Source organism: Naegleria gruberi (genome assembly GCF_000004985.1).
Source record: "Naegleria gruberi genomic scaffold NAEGRscaffold_9, whole genome shotgun sequence".
Taxonomy (NCBI): domain Eukaryota; phylum Heterolobosea; class Eutetramitea; order Acrasida; family Naegleriidae; genus Naegleria; species Naegleria gruberi.
In genome coordinates this window covers 414,762-433,217 of record NW_003163318.1, presented here as the reverse complement: position 1 = coordinate 433,217, position 18,456 = coordinate 414,762, and the positions used below count along the sequence as shown (strand labels likewise).

General features: G+C 33.8%; 11 protein-coding genes across 11 annotated transcripts; 5 read left to right on the top strand and 6 right to left on the bottom strand.

The window, feature by feature from the left end:
• Positions 1-17: 17 nt before the first annotated feature.
• On the top strand, positions 18-335 carry NAEGRDRAFT_64240 (uncharacterized protein; the record flags this gene model as incomplete). Its single annotated transcript, XM_002680574.1, has 1 exon — positions 18-335. One exon carries the CDS (start codon positions 18-20, stop codon positions 333-335), a length of 318 nt encoding a protein of 105 aa, XP_002680620.1.
• Positions 336-603: 268 nt separating this feature from the next.
• Positions 604-1,074, top strand: NAEGRDRAFT_64239 (uncharacterized protein; the record flags this gene model as incomplete). The annotated part of the gene is made up of 1 exon (XM_002680573.1): positions 604-1,074. The coding sequence occupies one exon, from the start codon at positions 604-606 to the stop codon at positions 1,072-1,074; it is 471 nt and encodes a 156-aa protein (XP_002680619.1).
• Positions 1,075-1,688: 614 nt separating this feature from the next.
• NAEGRDRAFT_64238 (uncharacterized protein) lies at positions 1,689-2,084 on the top strand (the record flags this gene model as incomplete). The annotated part of the gene is made up of 1 exon (XM_002680572.1): positions 1,689-2,084. One exon carries the CDS (start codon positions 1,689-1,691, stop codon positions 2,082-2,084), a length of 396 nt encoding a protein of 131 aa, XP_002680618.1.
• Positions 2,085-3,217: 1,133 nt separating this feature from the next.
• Positions 3,218-4,661, top strand: NAEGRDRAFT_31389 (uncharacterized protein; the record flags this gene model as incomplete). Its single annotated transcript, XM_002680571.1, has 5 exons — positions 3,218-3,353; positions 3,440-3,595; positions 3,683-3,760; positions 3,829-3,920; positions 3,963-4,661. 5 exons carry the CDS (start codon positions 3,218-3,220, stop codon positions 4,659-4,661), a joined length of 1,161 nt encoding a protein of 386 aa, XP_002680617.1.
• On the bottom strand, positions 4,651-5,872 carry NAEGRDRAFT_78713 (uncharacterized protein). The gene is made up of 3 exons (XM_002680426.1): positions 5,808-5,872; positions 5,407-5,643; positions 4,651-5,353 (listed from the first exon to the last, which is right to left on the bottom strand). Exons 1-3 carry the CDS (start codon positions 5,849-5,851, stop codon positions 4,690-4,692), a joined length of 945 nt encoding a protein of 314 aa, XP_002680472.1. The 5' UTR covers positions 5,852-5,872; the 3' UTR covers positions 4,651-4,689.
• Positions 5,873-6,002: 130 nt separating this feature from the next.
• On the bottom strand, positions 6,003-8,689 carry NAEGRDRAFT_78712 (clathrin-adaptor gamma chain; the record flags this gene model as incomplete). The annotated part of the gene is made up of 2 exons (XM_002680425.1): positions 6,003-8,327; positions 8,373-8,689. The coding sequence occupies 2 exons, from the start codon at positions 8,687-8,689 to the stop codon at positions 6,020-6,022; spliced, it is 2,625 nt and encodes an 874-aa protein (XP_002680471.1). The 3' UTR covers positions 6,003-6,019.
• Positions 8,690-8,993: 304 nt separating this feature from the next.
• NAEGRDRAFT_64234 (uncharacterized protein) lies at positions 8,994-9,545 on the bottom strand (the record flags this gene model as incomplete). Its single annotated transcript, XM_002680424.1, has 1 exon — positions 8,994-9,545. One exon carries the CDS (start codon positions 9,543-9,545, stop codon positions 8,994-8,996), a length of 552 nt encoding a protein of 183 aa, XP_002680470.1.
• A 494-nt stretch (positions 9,546-10,039) lies between these two features.
• On the top strand, positions 10,040-13,480 carry NAEGRDRAFT_78711 (penicillin amidase family protein). Its single transcript, XM_002680570.1, has 2 exons — positions 10,040-10,291; positions 10,616-13,480. The coding sequence occupies exons 1-2, from the start codon at positions 10,071-10,073 to the stop codon at positions 13,392-13,394; spliced, it is 3,000 nt and encodes a 999-aa protein (XP_002680616.1). The 5' UTR covers positions 10,040-10,070; the 3' UTR covers positions 13,395-13,480.
• Positions 13,481-13,482: 2 nt separating this feature from the next.
• NAEGRDRAFT_64232 (uncharacterized protein) lies at positions 13,483-13,932 on the bottom strand (the record flags this gene model as incomplete). Its single annotated transcript, XM_002680423.1, has 1 exon — positions 13,483-13,932. One exon carries the CDS (start codon positions 13,930-13,932, stop codon positions 13,483-13,485), a length of 450 nt encoding a protein of 149 aa, XP_002680469.1.
• Positions 13,933-14,192: 260 nt separating this feature from the next.
• NAEGRDRAFT_64231 (uncharacterized protein) lies at positions 14,193-15,437 on the bottom strand (the record flags this gene model as incomplete). Its single annotated transcript, XM_002680422.1, has 1 exon — positions 14,193-15,437. The coding sequence occupies one exon, from the start codon at positions 15,435-15,437 to the stop codon at positions 14,193-14,195; it is 1,245 nt and encodes a 414-aa protein (XP_002680468.1).
• Positions 15,438-15,488: 51 nt separating this feature from the next.
• On the bottom strand, positions 15,489-17,994 carry NAEGRDRAFT_57236 (uncharacterized protein; the record flags this gene model as incomplete). Its single annotated transcript, XM_002680421.1, has 3 exons — positions 15,489-16,398; positions 16,448-17,292; positions 17,355-17,994. 3 exons carry the CDS (start codon positions 17,992-17,994, stop codon positions 15,574-15,576), a joined length of 2,310 nt encoding a protein of 769 aa, XP_002680467.1. The 3' UTR covers positions 15,489-15,573.
• Positions 17,995-18,456: the final 462 nt, after the last annotated feature.

Below are 18,456 nucleotides of genomic sequence, written 5' to 3'. Positions count from 1 at the left end.
ATATTTACTCAAAAAAAATGTCTCTCAAGAGAAAGAGAAATGGTGACCAACTTGTGGAGAGAATTGTTTCCATCCTTCGTTCACAGGAAAATTCTGAAGAGTTTGATTATTCCACAATATTAGATAAAGTCTCTGAACAATTAAAAAAGAAAAAGAAATCGGAAGAAAAACCACTAACCAAATTAACTGGTGATGAATGGTTATTAATTTATTCATTTGCAGGTTATGAAAATTTATTTTACAATCAAATTTACAAAATTAATCGTCAAATGATGGAGAAAATTTATGAAAATTCCTTATTTTGGAAAACTTTGTTTAATTTAATGTGGAAATAAATGTTCGAATGTTAATGAAATTACTGATTGGACCTATTTCAGAAAGTGTTGTTTTCACAAATTTGACAGCTTTGAAAGAAACAGACTAGACAATCCATATTACAATGAAGGAAAGTTCCAACATGATAGGGTGCATAATATCAATAGTAAGCTGTACAATACCGATATTACTAAATCATGGTACATGTTAAAAACCACTCAACCATGCTATTTTCTAACCTTGGCTGCCGATGACGGACTGAATCAGTTTGCTAATATTGAATCTGAAATGAATATTTATTTGAAAGAGAAACCAATTTGTGTAAATCTGTACGTGAAAGCAAGTACTTACTACAACAGATTCATAGATGTTAACCTTGATATTAAGGCAAGGATTGGATTTTCAGCTGATGAACATTCAACATCTGAAAATGAATGGATTGATATATTTAGTTGTAAAACAGCACCAAGATTAGAGATCGTTAAATTATTCAAACAATTGAAATTAGACGAAAGAGTACTTGATAATACTCCTACTTGGGAATCATTTGGCTTTTTAAATACTGAGTTTCCAGAGTCAATCAGAAAGGACAAACATTTCCTATGGTTCTGCGATTCATTTCTTTCTCAAATTCCAACCCCATTTGATTTCATTTTTCAATACGCTCCAAACTCATATCTGGATTATCTGTATGCTGTAACTGATGAAGATATTGGAGAAATCTATGATTATTCAAGTAGTAGTACAGAAGAAATTTAGTTTCTGTGAAACTCCCCTATTTCAATTGGTGCAACAAAAAAATACAAGATGCTTCGCTCGTTATACCGTACTGTTGTGAGCAATCGTTTCTTAGTTTTTTCTTTCGGACCAGAAATGAGATGTACAGTTTCGTTCCATTACCAGATTCCTCACAACAAACCAAGGAGAACAAAACCAATGAAAAGGAAACACTAAGCAAAATACTCACTACTGCATCATCCGTGTTGAGTATCACCTTATCAGTATACGCCATATTGGTCGCTAGAGATGCACAGCAACAACAACAAAATAACCTCAATTACTCTGAGGACTTGTTGCAAGAAGTAAGGGAGAAAATGAACACACCATTCGAACCAACAATTGCAATGATACCAGGAATAGACTTGTGTGAAAAAAGGAGCAGAAGTGTTGAAGGAGTTGTGTAGAACTGATTGCATTCCAAGGTTAAGCTATATTTATGGCCCATCTAATTGTGGGAAATCAACGGCAGTAGAAACAGAGCTAAAGGGAAGAAAGAATGTTATTTATATTACATTACGAAACCAATCACCAATTCCCAATATCAAAAGTGCTCTCCGGATATCCAAAAGAGAAAAAGAATTTACAATCATCAAATGCTGGAAAGTGTAAAGCAAGTACTTGAAGAAATCAAAATCAAAAGAGTAACTGAAAAAGATATTGAAACACCATTTCCCCTTGTTGTCTTGAGTGATTTCATTTCAGATAACGAGGATTGCCAAATTATTGCAGGCTACATGCTTCAGTTTGTGGAAGAGCAACTTGCCAGTGCCATTCATATTTCTAGCAATCACACAACTTTGTTAGAAGAAGAGTGTGGCTCAATATCTTTGAAATCTAATGATGAGAAGATTGCCAGCTTTGTAAATGGTGAAATAACCTTGCCAGATGAAAAAATAGCCAAAGTAATTGACGCTATCATCAAAACAGAAGCAGATGAAATCAAAGGAACCCTAAAACAAATGTCAAACATTATGTCATCATTGTGTTGAGAGGTATCTGTGATTCCAAAACACTCACCATTAAGCCAACAACATTGGAAGAAATACGTGTTTGTGACGAGCTCACACAAAAGAATATCCTCACCAACGTATTTGATGACACTGACTATTATACCTGGCATAGACCTGTTTTGCATTACGCTTTTAAAACAACAGAATCATTCAATTGGTAAAATAGAACCAAATTGTTTTTTCTTAAAAATTGACAATAACATGCTTGCTTTTCAATGAGTGTTCCAAATATTTTGAGGGTTGTATCTCCATAAGAATGCTCTTTCAACATATTAAATTGAATTCTCTTTTTTGGAATCATTATCTGAATTCATAAATTTACTTCTTGAAAAATTTCAAAAATTAAAAAAAATTTCAAAAATTAAAAAGACTACAGCACCACAGGTTCCCAAGTTGTCTCCAACCTCAGTACTGATGTGGCTCGACGATGCTTAACTTCTCAAATCAGACGGGATGAGGTGCATTCATCGTGATATGGCCGTAGTCATTCATTAGCTCAAATTGTCAAATATAAATACATTACTATAATATTATAAAATATGAAAGGTAAAATACGCTTGTGAGCTAAACTTGCTAATCGGTAGGCATCTTAGAAATGTTTCGTTATTCAATTTACAATTAAGACGGGAAGCCTGCCAGGAATATGGCGACAATCCCGCTACAGTCTTTGACTGTATGAACAGTGAAGGCAACGAAGACAGAATCTTGTTGGTTCAGTAAGGTTTTGTTGAAGAAATTGATAGAGTTGATCACACTCGTATTTATTGAACATTAAGCATGTTGAATTGCTTGATGCAACTTTTGGTTTCCGATTTTCTAATCAATTCGAAATTGAAACTTCATGCCATTCAATTCATGAAAGCAATTCATTTTGTCTTTTCAATCTCGCTTTGATATTCAAACCTTTTGAATATCTTTGTTAATCATAGTGTATTTTGTAATTTAAATGATCAAGGATTTCAACTTTACAAATATTAAAAAAAATGTTTAAATCTCTGGCTAGAACGTTCATCTCTGTATCATCATCACAATCTAGAAATAAATTGATCATTAAAAATTCCAAAAGGCTCATGATCGGAGCTGTTTTTACTGGAGGATTGAATCATGAAAATATGAATAATTCGGATCAAGAATTGTTTCATTCGTCTTCCTCTGTAAAACAAGCAGTAATGGATAACGTGAATGGTTATACATTAAAGGAGAGAATTCTTGCTAGTTTATTGTTGGCAGCTGCTGGTGATGCTATTGGTGAGTGTAATATGTGATCATGACGATATTTAACTAAAGTCAAATTGCTTTTTTGGATTTGTTTGAATTTTCGAATGAATTATTAGGTTTTAGAAATGGAAGTTGGGAATTTACTAAGAATTCACATTCCATTCATAATGAATTGAAACATTATTATGGAAATTTGAATGGAATTGATACTAAAAATTGGAGAGTTTCTGATGATACTGTCATGCATTTGGCAACAATGAGAGCAATGATTAGTTTTATGGAAAATTCGAAAAAAAAGATTTTTACGTTTGATGAGAAGGATGAAAAGGTAAATGCCAATTTTCTTGTGGAATTTGTAGATCCATTGATGAAAGAAATGGCAAAGGAATATTTGATTTGTTGGAATGATATGTATGGAAGGGCACCAGGACCTACATGTAAGTGAGCTAGTTGATGAAATTTTTTCACTCGAATAATAATTTATTTATTGAATTGTCGATTAAAGGTGCAAGAGGTGTCGATTTTATTCGAGAGAATGGATTTGACTATTGGTTTGCTTATCCATATGATAAAAGAGGAGGAGGAAATGGTGGTAGTGTAAGTTTGTTACTAAATCATAAATTCTTAAATTGTATATAGATGAGAGCTATGGGAATTGGTATAATGACAGGAAAGGAAAGAAGAGACATGCTGATTGCTACTAGTATTGAATCTGCAAGATTGACTCATAATCACCCAACTGGTTTTTTGGGATCTTTGGTTTCTGCTCTTTTCACATCCTATGCTTTGGAAGGAAAGATTCCTCCAGCTCAATGGGGTGTGCACTTTCTCTATAACGACATGCCAAGAGCTAGAGTTTATTTGCAGACAGTTGCTCAAAGAGATTGGAAGGAAATGAAAGATTCAGTTACACATTTCGAAAATGTTTTCAAAACCTATTTGAAAGATAGAAGCTTATTCTTGGAAGAAGGGGATTTCAAGAATGAGGAACTTGTAAATAATTTGAAACCTTCCTTCCCATCTCGTTATGGCATTGATGAAAGGGATGTATATTATAAGAAATTTGCATATGATGGATGGTATGGAGCTAGTGGAGATGATTCAGTAATTATTGCCTATGATTCAGTTCTCTATTCTGGTGCCAATAATTATGAGAATCTCATTTTACAAGCATGTTTGAATGCAGGTGATTCTGATTCTATTGGCTCAATTGCTGCTGCATGGTATGGAGGAAGATATGGATTTAATAATGTCATTGAGAGCCACATTAAGAATATTGAGAAGAAAGGAGAAATTGAGCAGATAGCTCAAAAGTTACATCATCTCTATCAAGAATAATATAATTCAATATTTACTAATGTACAAGTTATTCTCGTTTCTTGAGAGCTTCAAATCTCTTTTGTAATTCATCAAAATCATAACTGTTCGCATCTTGACCAAATGCAGGTACATTACTAGCTCCAAAAGTTCCTTGTGAAAGTGGAGGTACATCGTGGAACATTGATGGTTGTTGAGGATTAAAATCTACAGAATAACCAGATTGATTGGTTGGACGAAGATCGGAAGGAGGAGGAATTAAATATTGAGGTTGTGATTGGAATTGTGTATTTGGTGAATAAGCTGGCGGAGGTCCTTGATGGAATTGTTGAGTTTGGAAAGGTTGATTATGTTGAATTGGCTCAGATGTTGGAATTGAGAAGGTTTGTAATTGTGGATTAATTGGTGTCATCTTTTGGTTATGAACATCCACATCAGTAACCACATTACTATCATCCCACTCTATACCATTTTCCTTTGCAATTTCTCTCAAATAATCAATACAGAGATATGGCTCTGGTACTTTAACATCAAGTTTGAACATTACACGTTGATTTACGGCCAAATCCTTATTATCCATTGCTGCATCAACAAAATCCTTTCCAAATTTTGCTGCAAATTGATTTCTAACTTCCATCAATTCCTTAACTTCAGTTCTTGGTGCAGCATAAATCAATGTACTAACTGCTTCCTTCATATCATGTGGGCAAGTACTATTTCACAATAAAATTAATCATCATTTAAATCATTGATCATGATCACTTACTTTGACTCGGAAAGTAACTGTATTCTAGTATGAACTAAATCGCAAAATAATTCCAAAATTTCTAAAGCTTCAATAGCATAATCCTCTCTAATAATATTTTCAACTTTAATTCTTGCTGATTCATCCTTTTCATTTTGAAGTAATTCAGCAACTTGTCTCTTTTGAACTTTAATGCCATTGGATTTCTTGTTTTTCAACAAGCCAATTCTTGTTATGGCCATTTTCAAATTGCTCTTACTAGAGATCATCATATATCGGATGAAAATAAGTTCATACAATTATTGGCAAACCAACAATTAAATAATCAAATTAATAATTATCATAATATTCATCATCAGCATTTTATGAACAACAAAACCCGTCATCAGTAAGCACACACTCCCAAGAATAAAACAACGTACATTTTATGAACTTCAAACTTTTCCTTCTTATCAAAGAATCCCATTTTTTTATATCTTGTTTTATTTTTAATTTTTTATTCTTTGATTATTTTATATTGGAACTGAATTGGAGAGAAAGGGAAATGCACAGTTAATTTGGTTGAGTTTACTTGACTTTGAACAACTGATAAGGAATTGTCAATCTTCTTCCAATTTCATAAAATCTTGTTTTATTAGAGTTTTACAGTACCTGTCTCATCCAAAACCTTATCACCAATCTTACAAATGAGTTTAAACCTGATTGGTATTTGACTATCAGTGATTGGTCTTGCAGCACTGTTAACAATTTTAACTTTGAATTTTTGAGTGACACTATCAGTGGTGTTTGGTGCAATTGATGTGGAACTTGGTTTGAAAAGTGTTACCTCACAATATTTTGGTGCGGCAGCCTTAAAGTCCAATCCCATAACTTCCTTGGTGTTATTGTTGGAGAAATAGACAATAACATTGAGACTTCCTGGATCCATTTCAACATATTCAAATCTGATATTAAGGGAATTCTTATTATAAGCTGATAAAATCTTCTTTTCTTTTTGTGGCATTAATGCAGAAGCTGGTAGGGAAGGAGATGAGAGAAGGTCATCCAACAAAAGTGAGTTTGCTGAATTGGAGCTTGGCATATCTAACATATTTAACAAGGAAGGAACAGGACTGGTGGTAGTATTGGTAGTTGGAAGAATAGACTCAAATGGAAGGAGAGTTTCTGTTTGTTGAACAGTTGGAACCTTACGTGTTGGTTCAGTTGTTTTTACAGGTTTTGTTTCAGTGGTAGTTGTAATAAAGTCAATCAGGCTGGATTCAGTTTGTTTAACAGCTCCATTATTTTCAATGTCAATGAGCAAACTGCTTAAACCACTACCGACTGCAGAAGTTGTACGGTCAGAAGGTTCGTTATGTTCTTCCTCTCCTTGCTCCTCTTCTTCTTTTTCGGATGAGTTTAATTGACCAATAATAGAATCAATTTGGAATTCAGGCATCTTGTCAAGAATATTTTCTTTAACTGAAGCAGACATTTTGGCGATTTGGAGTAATTCACAAGCTCTTTGTTGTAAATCAAGTTGAACATTGTCTGAATATCTTGAAACAAAACGTTCAATATCTGCTGATCTATCAGGGAATCTTCCAGATAATTTCAACAAGGCAACAAGTGCATAAGCCCTTACTATATTGTTTGGATCAGTTGACAAAACTCTTCTACTCTTTACAGTACTAACTGAACCCTTTGGTAACATGTTAACCAAATCGAATAATACATTTACAACATTCTCACTAGTAACTTCATTATCAACAATCAAATCACCATATTCACCCAAACACCAACTGCTTACTTGCATAAGAATTTCTTGTTTGAGCAAAATATTTGGTTTTGGAATTAAATCCTTAAGAGTATCGTACAATTTTCTGGTAATTTCAGCTTGATTATCAATAGATTGTGAAAGCATACCAATAAAGATGGAAGCAATTTCATCTCTAACATATTGGGCTGATAAAATTATAACTTGTAAAAGTGTTGTAATCTTCCAGTCCTTTGAAGGAGCATGCTCTTCAATAATTGTACAAATTTTTGTGGTCAATTCTGGTTTAAATTCTGGTGGGGAAACTTCCAAATGTTGAATCAACTCTTGAACAAGATATGTTACATTACTGTTATCAACAATGACATAAACCAAATCAAGAGCTCTCTTTCTAATTGAAATATCGTGATCTTTCAAACATTCAACAATGGTAGCCAAATGTCTACTGACTGCTTGAGAGTCCAATTTGGAAACCTTTTTCATTGTGTGCAAAGCAACATATCTAAGATTGTTATCCTTCTTATTACCAAGGAATGTACCAAGTTGACCAATAGCCATCTTTCTCAATGAAGGATCGCATTCAATATCCATAACAGTTCTAACACATTCATAAATTACAGCATTACCTGTATTCTTAGTCTTGTCAGTGTTAGTGAGTGTCTTTGTCAAAACTTCTGTCATTTGTTCACTTGCTTTAGAACTTCCTCTTCCCAAAACTTTCAATAAACGTAAGAGCTTTGTTTGCAAAAATGGATCGGCAACTCCATTAACATCATATTCAGAAGTAGAATTACTACTTAATAATGCATTGAGTAATCTAACAAAAACAGGAATATGTTTTCTAAAGTGAAGTAAATAATTTCTAGTTTCAGATCCACCAACTTTTGTTGGATTGAGAATTGTAAGAATCAAAGTAATAATGCCAAGCATGGCAGAGTGACTTCTTTGATGTTGTTCATTTTCCAAAATTGTATCAATTCTTTCAATATAATTTTCAATTAAATCTGGACATTTAGAAACAATTCTAATAGCACATTGTGCGGCCTTCTTTCTAATAAAAGAAGGAGCACCAATTAATAATTTTTCAACTTCAACACTCAAATCACGACAAATATCTGCTGATGCAATGTTTCCGATGGCTGTAAGAGCCAAAGCTTGAACAAATTGATTACTATCATTCAAATCTCTAATTTGATCAGTCAAATTTTAAATAAACAAGAAGAAAACCTACACTTTAAATCTATGTTCTGTCAAGGTAAGAATTTCTTGATGTTCGTCCAACATAATCATCAGTGACAAGTAACCAATTCTTTTCTCTGGATATTTAGAACTTGATATTAAATTAACACATTCTATTTGTCCAAAATTTGTCGGATATCCCAACATGTGAATATACATCAACTTGGCAGCATTTCTTGCCCTGTAGGCATGTTGTTCCTTCAATGCTGTTCTAATAGCAGCACATTCTTTAGCAATGACCGATCTTTCCTCTGCTGCTGTTTTACAATTACGAACCTCACGAATGAGTTCTCTGAGTCTCGTACTCATTTTTAATAAATATTTTAATATTATTTACTCATTGATGGTTGCAAGTGACGGATATTTTGATTATTATGATTTTAATTGTTGTTTTGATGGTGGTGATGTAATTGATGACATCACTCTCAAGTTATTTATTCAATGAAAGTTAATACTTCAACTCTTCACATAATACAGTTGTTTTGAATTAATATATTCTACTTAGTCGTGTGTGGTAGATAGTATTCTTGAAACTCTTCCCAGCCTTCTTTAACAATATAATTGTTCTTCTTTTCAAACTCGTGAATGAAAAACACAATTAAAACAACAAATCTTAGTGACGAAGAATACTTTCGTAGGTTGCTTTGAACATTTCAATGTGGTCAGTATGCTTTTCAATAACCTCCCGAATCATTCTCAAATCTTCATCTTCTATTCCTTCACCATCATCACAATCTGCAACAACCTTCTTCTCTGATGATAGAATCATCTCCATCACTCGATCCATCTTTTCCTTCTTCCACAATACACTTTCACTCTTCATCTTGTTCCTCTTCTCCTCATCTATTAATCCTTCCAAACTCATCAATTGAATAAGAAAACCACAAACAATACCCTCTCTAATACCTCCAACGAGTCCCTTTTCAAAATAGACTTGTCTAGCCTCATCAAGGCCTTCGGAAACACCATCCTTTATTCCCAATGTAACAAAAGTATCCCTCATACGATCGAAATTCAAAGAAGCAACATATTGATCGTAACTCTTGGAATCATTTTGTCCGTCCACTCTAAATTCCTCCTCTCCCCAAATATCATCATCATCATTGGAATGAGTTGAATTGTTTTGTGTGGTGGTGCTTGAATTGTGAAGATTGTCTTGTTCCATTTTTATTTTGAATGCACCATTGCAGAATTTACCTCATTATTATTGTTAATGTTTATTGTAATAGATATTGAATAAGAATGAATAAGAATGAGAATGCTGTAGAAAAACAATGTTATTTATTGTAAATTAGTATTGAGATTCTTGTAGATGACATGTGAACGAAGCTATTCGAATGAGTCAGTTTCGAATCATTCAAATAACAGTTGACATTCATTACTCAAGTGGAAACCAATTGTTGACAAGTGGCATGCTTACAAATACTAGTATTTGAAAATTATTGAAGATCTCTTTATTAATGCGAAGAAGAAACGCGACCAGCAAACCTGTCAACTTGACTCAATTTCCTTAGGATTCGAATAGGGAGAACGAAACCCACTTTCTCTTACCGTTATTACATTCGAACGTTCTCAAAACATCATCCCTTAAATTATAACAGATGACATTGACACGCTACCAGTCATCAATCATCAAAACCACTTCACAAAAAAAAACTAGTCAAAAACCCAACCAACCCATCATTAACAAATGGCCTGGTTGCACTACAAACTATACAGGCCCTATGCCATCTGTCTAGTTTTCTTGATTTTAATCAATTTATTGTTGTGGATTTATCCAGTCATTGATGCTGGTACAGTTTTTAGATTCTGTCCTGGATATTGGTTATTTGTCTTTTTAGTCACAGTGCCATTCTTTTTGGCATTCCCTGTTGTTATCTATTTAATATTTGCTATTAAATACTTTAAAATGTAAGTGTGTTTTGAATGTGAATGTGAATAGTTTCAACAATATATATTTTGAAAATTAACACACACACCTCTATATTATAATCAAATATATTTGATATTTTCTCTCTCTCTATTCTTGAACACAATTTCCATCACCACAACAACAATTTTAATTTCAACTCTCATAATAATTATATTGATGAATATGATGATGAATACACACACTCACATTTGATAACTTTGAATTCTCCTTCATATTCATATTCAATCTGATATATATATATTCAATAACATGACAATTATGATATATTCAATAACATAACAATGATGATATACTCTTTATAGTCCTGCTGTTGAACAAGCAGCACTTCCATCCGATGTTCAAGCTTCTAGAACAACTCTTGAATATTTAAAAATTGTTGGTTATGTTACTTTGGCAACATTTGTCTTGTTGGCAACTTGTATGTGTTTAATTTTGACAGCAATTGCAGCAGCATATCATCAACAACATGTTTCACTTGTGCAAGAAACCATTTCCATTTTGAGAGATATTGTTGTGAAGGGTGATAAAATTGTCATTGAAAGAGATTCTGAAGGTTTTTCACATATTACTGGATCAGATATTGAAGATGTTGCTTTCGGTTTAGGATTTGCTCATGCTCGTGATAGATTATTCCAAATGGATTATTATAGAAGAATTGCTAGAGGTCAATTGAGTGAAATTGTCGGAGACAGAGCTTTATATTGTGACAAGTATATGAGAACTTTGAGTTTATATAATTATGGTGTTTCTCATTATACTAATTTAACTAGTGACACTCAAACTTTTGTTTCAAGATATGCAGCTGGTGTTAATTATTATAAGGGAAGATATGGTTCTTCAAATAAGGCCTTTGAAACCACTTTGGGTTCATACGATATTGCTGATTGGACTATTTATGATTCAATGGCTGTTTTAAAGTTGTGGCAATTCATTAACAGTGGTAATGCTAATATGGAAATTTTACGTTTCTATTTGGCAACTGTTAAAGAATTGAGTATGGATCGTGTTATGGATCTAGTTCCAATGACTCCTTTGAATTCTAGTTTTGCTTCTTTCACTCCTGTTGAATTGGATACTCCAGTTTCTTTGAGAAATATTTATAGACAAACTGAACTCGATAGTTTAACTCAAGACAGATTGAATAACATCAATGCTCAATCAAATATTGGTGTTACTTCTCCTAAATCAACTAGTACTTCCTATACTGCTCCTAAATTTGCCAGTGTTGATGATTTGCTCTTATATTTCGATCCTCTCACAACAATGCTCAAACAAAACAGTGATTGGATTGGTGCTGGTGGTTACTTATTTGGTACTGCATTGTCTGCTTCATCTTCTGCCTATGTTTCTTCAAAGGGTGAAGGTTTCAGAACTCAAGTTCCTAATCCTGTCTATGTTGCTAAACTCAAGTTCAAGACAACTGCCTCTACTTATTCCTCAATGGGACCAACTATTCCAGGTATTCCAGGTTTGATTGAAGGTCGTTCCTCAATTAACACCTTCACTACATCAAATATGTATGCTGACTGTATGGATTGGTACATTATTAAGGATGATGGTTCATCAAATAACTATGCTGCTAATGGAGCTACTCTTCCATATACTACCAGAACTGAAACTATCAATGTTAAGGGTGCATCTGCTGTTACTATCACTGTTCGTTCAACTGTTTATGGTCCAATCATGACTGATATTCTTCCAGATACTTTGAAGAAGAGCGGTGCTCAATTGGCATTAAAGTGGACATCCCTCTCTGATGTTGATTTGACCATGAATTGGATTACTCAAGCTTGGCAACAAACTACTTTGGCTACTTTCAATACTTTGACTGTTAACAATTTCCACAATCCACCAATGAACATGTTGGTCATGTTTACTGCTGCTTATCCAGTTTACTTTGGTGTTGGTAGATTCCCAATTAGAGCAACTGGTCACTCTGGTTTGTTCCCTGCCTCAAATAATCAAGTCTGGACTGGTTACAATGCTGCTCTTGTTAACTTTAGAGCTTTCATTGCTCGTAAGGATTACTTTGTCAGTGCAAACAACAAACCAGTTGGATATGGTTATCGTTATAACTTTGGTTATGATTTTGGTCACAGTTATAGAGCTAGAAGATTGAACGATTTGATTTCTCCATACTATGGTTCTACAACAACTCCATTCCTTGAAGCTGATCTTAAGAAGTTCATTAAGGATCAAGTTAACGTTTATTTCTCTGAAGATTTGATGCCATTGTTGACCAAGTCTGTCAATTATTACTCTGACATTTCCTCTTCATCAATTGGTAAACTTTTGTTGGCATGGGATGGTAGTTTCACTTCAAGCTCATCTGAAGCTCCAATTGCTCAAAGATGGTACTATGAATTGAGTAGAATTGCTGCTTCTGATACTGGTGTTGCTTATTGGGACAATCCAATTTTCGTCAGAGATGCCTTCTTGCCAAACTATGTCTACTCTAAGAATGGAACAACTGTCACTAGTGAAACTATTTCATCTGATACTCAAAATAGAAATATTCAATCTTGTGTTTTGGCTTTGAGCACTATCTATGGTGTTACTGGTCAAGCTGCTGATCAAACTGCTTGCGATCTCTATGCTGCTAAGGCATTACAAAGTGTCATTAAGAAGTATGGTGATCCAAAGTTGGGTAACATTTATGAAAAGAAGTTCTCTCACTACTTCTCTGAAGATGGAAGTTACAGTTGTGCTTGTACTCGTTCTACATACTCTGTTGCTGGTGGTGAATTTACAATTTATCAATCTGCTCCAGTTCGTCCAGATATTTCTACTTCAACTTCATCTACCACTGGTCTCGATGAAAACTACTCTCCAAGATTCTACTCCAATCAAGGATTCTACTTCCAACAATATGCTGTATTGGGTGCAAACAGTGTTGCATCAAGTTCTTCGATAAAACCAAAGATTCTAGTACCAGGTGGTATTACTGGTCACCAATGGGATAAGACAGTTTATGATACTTACTTGTATAGAGTTCTCGAAGGTGGTGAATATCCAACTGCTCTTCTTGAAAAGTATTCTGTCAGTTCTTCCCAAACACTTGTTCAAGTTACCTCAGTCTAATCTTAATGATCTGTGTAAATATAGTTTTATTAACACACTTTTAAAACACTTGTTAAATTATCAATAAATATATTAGTATTATTTTCATTCATTGTTCAGCACTGAGGTAGACAGAGTTTCTCTTCTTCTCTAGCATTGAAGCTGCTCTTGTTCTTGCAATTACAACAAGTTGATACATTCTTTCAGAATCGAGAAGACATTTGAAATATTGTTTTTCTGTACTATCGAATACCTGTTTCATAAATAATTGTCTTCTTATCACGTAATCTTCTTTCAGCACTCGATTTACAACTTCAAGTGGAACTGCACTGATATTCTCTTCATGATGTTGCAGATTTTTGTGATGTTGATCGTGGGTTTTCGGTTCAGGGCTAGGAGACATTCTGAATGGTTCAGGACTTGGTGTATGTCTGCCTTGGTCGTGAGCATGTCTTACTGCCTTATGAAGCTTAATGTACTCCTTTCTCATTTCACCATCCAAGTGAATCTTGTTTGTACTATTCCTAGACTTTAAGATTGATTGCATCAAACTGGCCATGGTTATTGTCTTTACAGAACCTTCCAATTTTTGAAATTGCAATCTCAAAAGTAATAATCTCGCTTTTTTAATTTCTAAATAGGATCTAATCATATCCCTACAAGTCGTCATGTTTGCTCTCAGTTTTTGCATTGCTTTGTACACTAGTTTGGCATCCAGGAAACTAATAAAACTCCTCCTAATAATCTCTGCAGCAATTTTCTTTCTGTTAATTTTCCACAACATTCTTGCCACGTATTGACTAAAAAGTGTTAGAATATTCAAGATTGAAATATTACATACTTTCTAGAGAATTTTTCCAATTCTTTTGGTTTTTGAGCTTCCGTTTGTTTCGTGTTACCGAGTTCTCTGTTTGATTTGAACTTGGAATGCAAATTCTGAACAAAATTCGACCTTAGAACCAAGGATTGCCAAAAATGGAGTCTACTTTGATCCAAAAACACATAAAAATCATTCCTCGTGTCTGTATCAAACAACTGAATAGTTCTTTCCTTTTTCAATAACAGTAAAATAATATTTGAAATCTCGTTATTTCCAATAGGACCCAGGAATGGAATATCTTCAGCTCCTTCCTCCAATCCTTCATCCCCTCTCGAATCATGATCATCATTATGTTCCTCCTCTTGAATAATTGGTAAATTTTTCTTCTTACTTCTTTTAATTTCTTCCAGTTTTGTCATAAAGGCAGGGTTGTTTTTAATTTCAGTAATTCTCTGTCGAAGTGCTTTTGGTAAATCTCTTTCAAACATATTAATTGGTTCTAGAGTATGCTCTTTAAAATTTACAGTTTTCTTTGGAATGATTTTCTTAGTTGTTGTCAACTTCTTTTCCTTCTCCTTCTTGGTTGAGAATGGTTCCCTTTCTTCCACAATCATTTTCTGAATGTATTCATAATCCTCCCAAAACAAACTCCTATCCCTAGGTGTCTTGGCTTCCTCGATATATCTCAAAATATTTACAAGAGCAGGACTTGCTCTAATTTCTGATATTTGCTTCTTGTCATAAATGTTCATCAATTTAGTTAGTTTGATATTTTCCTGTTCCGTATAGTTAGACATTGCAATTTCAATAACATCCTGTGTTGGTTTTCTCCTTGTATCCTCTGATGTTTTACTTGTTTTCCTAGCCTTGAAAGGAGGAGTTATTTCCCTCATCAAAGATTCCCTCAATTGATCATTACAACTAACACTCCTGTCTTTTGATTTACTCTTTGATTCATTGTTTTGTATCCCCGTTATGAAAGTGCCACTATCATCAAGCTTTAATTCGGGTAGTTTTCCTTCAGCTTTTCTCTTTCTTTCCATAGTACGATGAGTAAGGGGTGATTTTTCAATATATTTAGGTGCTGATGAAGTCCTACTAGTATCATAATTAAGAAGTTTTTTCAATTCCGAAATCCTAGACCCCCTCGTACTGTTACACACAATCAGATCAAATAATACAGGATTAATGTTTTTCATGGCCTCCAATGAAACGTCTTCGGTATATTCATTGGATTTACTCATTTTTTTTGGAACGTTTGTGCAATCCTTAAAGGAAATGGTGGACGCTTATTTAGAAAAACTGTAAATTTTAATTCAAAATTGGAAGGTTAGTTATCTCCTTCAGTGAATGGCGCGTTTGATAGATTATTCTGGATTTTTAAAAGCTATCTTTCAAGTCTTCAACCATATTACTCAATTGTCTCTCTAAATGCAATTTAAGAGTATCTGGTAATCTTTTAAGAATTTGAGATAGGAAAACTTGTAGACGAGTTACAATGACATCATCATCGTAGGTTTTCATTTCTTCTTCCAAGTCTTGTTTGATTTGTAGGAAGAGGTCAATAAGGTCAATTTCTGAGAATTTTTCATTCTTTAAAAATTCATCAATATCTGTATGTTGTACATCATTTACATAAGCTTCTCTTAATCTATGTTCCATGAATGATTTAAAATTGGTTGAGTAGACAAATCTCTTATACATTTCAAATACATCTGACTTTTTGGCCTTGAAAACCTTTTCATTATATCCATTCTTTTTGATATAGTTGATAAATTTCTCAGTCTTGAAAACTTTTGCATGCTCCGATCGTACAATGAAAGTTTTCATGGAACAAACAAGTGTATCAAAACATTGATGAATTGGGTGTAGGAAATCTTCGGTCAATTGTTCAAAGAATTTTCTAATTTGGTCATTATTGAGACTGTCAGCAGAGCTTCTGTCACTAACGTTAATGTCCTCAGTTAATAATTTAATACCTGACATGTCCAAATCATCTACAATAAATGACTTTTTCTTAGATAAGAATGTTTCCTTATAGTCCCACATTAACTGTTTTCTTTCGTTTGATTCATTGTCAACATTAGTGAAGAAGGATACAATTTTGTTGGCTGAGAATGCACTTTGGAAAGTACTTGGCGGTGAGGTTGATTTTTTCACTGGACTGGAATTGTGTTGCTTTCCTACTGTGATAATATGTGGCCACTATAGAATTATTTCATTATATATTTGAATTGGGAGATATATTACTTACATTTTCATAGGCCTTAACAAAGAAAGGATTGGTCACACCAACGATTGCTGATGTGAAACCTTGGTGACCTCCCATTTGAGAGAAGTATTTAAAGTCTTGATTATGTACAGTAAAATATGGTCTTACATCGCCTCCGTACGGTATTGGAGCAATCATTGAAACAAGTGAAAAAACTGAAACACAACATTGTGTAGGTGTTGGAGACAAAACTAGTATAGGTTCGCCAGTTATTACTAATTCCCAAAATTTAGCGAGTGATTCCAAACTATGACTAATAAAGTTCCTATATACATTCACCTCCTGCTGATATGGATACTTTCTTCCTAATAATCTCTCCTTTAGAGGAGTAACGGATGAAACACCACCTCCTTCTCTTGGTTTCAATTGATTTATCTTATTTTGGTAAGATTGAGATGAAGGAATAAATAGAGGAGATCTATACTTAATCTTTTGTTCAAAGAATGACAATTCATATTGAGAATCTACATTAGGAAGAACCCAATTGTTCACTTGCTTCATAACTTGTGCAAAAATGTTAGAAGCACTCAAAACTGATTCTGATGAGTTTTTCTTTGTTTGTTTTTGTTTCTCAACTTCTGAAAAGTAGTTCATGGCAATTTTTTGAACCATGTATCTGTACAATTTGATGAAAGGATATTTGGTTAGAAGAATGACTGAAGTCATTAAACAACCTCGTTTTACAGTTGAATCTTGTTGTTGTAAAAAATGTACATAACCAAAAAGGTCGTCACTCGTCCTAAATGACCAGGTGCATGTAGTTGGCTTTTCTGATGATGCTCCTGAGGTTGAAGTTTGATTATTTCCATCGGGAAATGATAGATATGCTATTCGAAATGTCACAAATATTAATAAATTAACGATCAATATTAATATTAAGATACACTACCAATATCTGATAATTGAGATTGAGAAATAGGATAGTCACTAGGATATACTTGATGAATTTTTTGTCCAAGTTCAATGTCAAATGTAGCAACCATCAAACAATCAATCCATCTTGTTGTACAACGAATATCTCCATTTACACCATCATTTGATGAAACTACTCTATTTTTCATTGGTGACAATGCATATGATGGTGGAGAATTCGACAATGAAGGACAAGTGAAGCCTGCCTCTTCATCATGATTCGAAACACTCAACAATGTCTTGCTAACTTTTTCATCAATACTCATTTTCTTAATTTCCTCTCCAATTTCATCCGATGATGCAACACTAATAGGCGATGTTGACGAAGAGGATCTATTTGAATTTTTCTTTTTCTTCTTCATTCTTCGGACCACAACAACCTCATCCTCTTCTTCTTCATTACCATCACCCGAGCCATCAACAAGAAAATTATTATCACTTTGACTCTTCAACTCTTCTCCATCCAATCTTGTTACTGCAGAAGAGGCTTCACCTCCAAGAGAGCACGAATCCGACAATGTAGGTGATGATGCAACAAGCAACGTTGAGGATGAAGGCTCTTGTTTCATTTTTAGCAGTTGAATAATTTTAAAAATCATCTCCGAAATCGGGTGCATTGCGACTACGAAAAACTCCCAAGAATTGGTTGATAATGAATTAATGTTTCATTTAGCAAGAGTTTTTTATTTTTGACTCATGAAAGTCTTACGTTAGACTGAATAATATCTAGACATCGATGGATAAGAAATTCCAATTCAATACTGAAGAACGTTCATTAATAGCGTATCAGTATTAGTGCTGTGTCTTTTATTTGTGGATTTCTTTAGCTTTTGCTTGTCTTATTCGAATCTTTGAACCACCTATTAAACTGTACTTATTGGCTGGAAGCTACCAATGATGCAACAGAGTATCCATTAAAATAGTAGACAAATATTGGTCAGTTTCATTTCCAATGATTTACCGTGTTAATCTGATCAGAGGATACATTATTTAAACTCTGTTAATTTCGAATAATTACCACAGAAACCTTACCCTTTTTCCATTTGTGTATTGATTTGAAAATGAAGTCCTTCAGGTTG

Excerpts from the sequence above, each read along its gene's own strand:
- NAEGRDRAFT_78713 (XM_002680426.1), bottom strand. The coding sequence starts at position 5,851 with ATGGGATTCTTTGATAAGAAGGAAAAGTTTGAAGTTCATAAAAT. Across the intron at positions 5,644-5,807 it reads AAGTTTGAAGTTCATAAAAT|TAAGAGCAATTTGAAAATGG; the intron begins GTACGTTGTTTT and ends GATGATCTCTAG. Across the intron at positions 5,354-5,406 it reads CAGTTACTTTCCGAGTCAAA|TACTTGCCCACATGATATGA; the intron begins GTAAGTGATCAT and ends ATTGTGAAATAG.
- NAEGRDRAFT_78711 (XM_002680570.1), top strand. The coding sequence starts at position 10,071 with ATGGCCTGGTTGCACTACAAACTATACAGGCCCTATGCCATCTGTCTA. Across the intron at positions 10,292-10,615 it reads GCTATTAAATACTTTAAAAT|TCCTGCTGTTGAACAAGCAG; the intron begins GTAAGTGTGTTT and ends TACTCTTTATAG.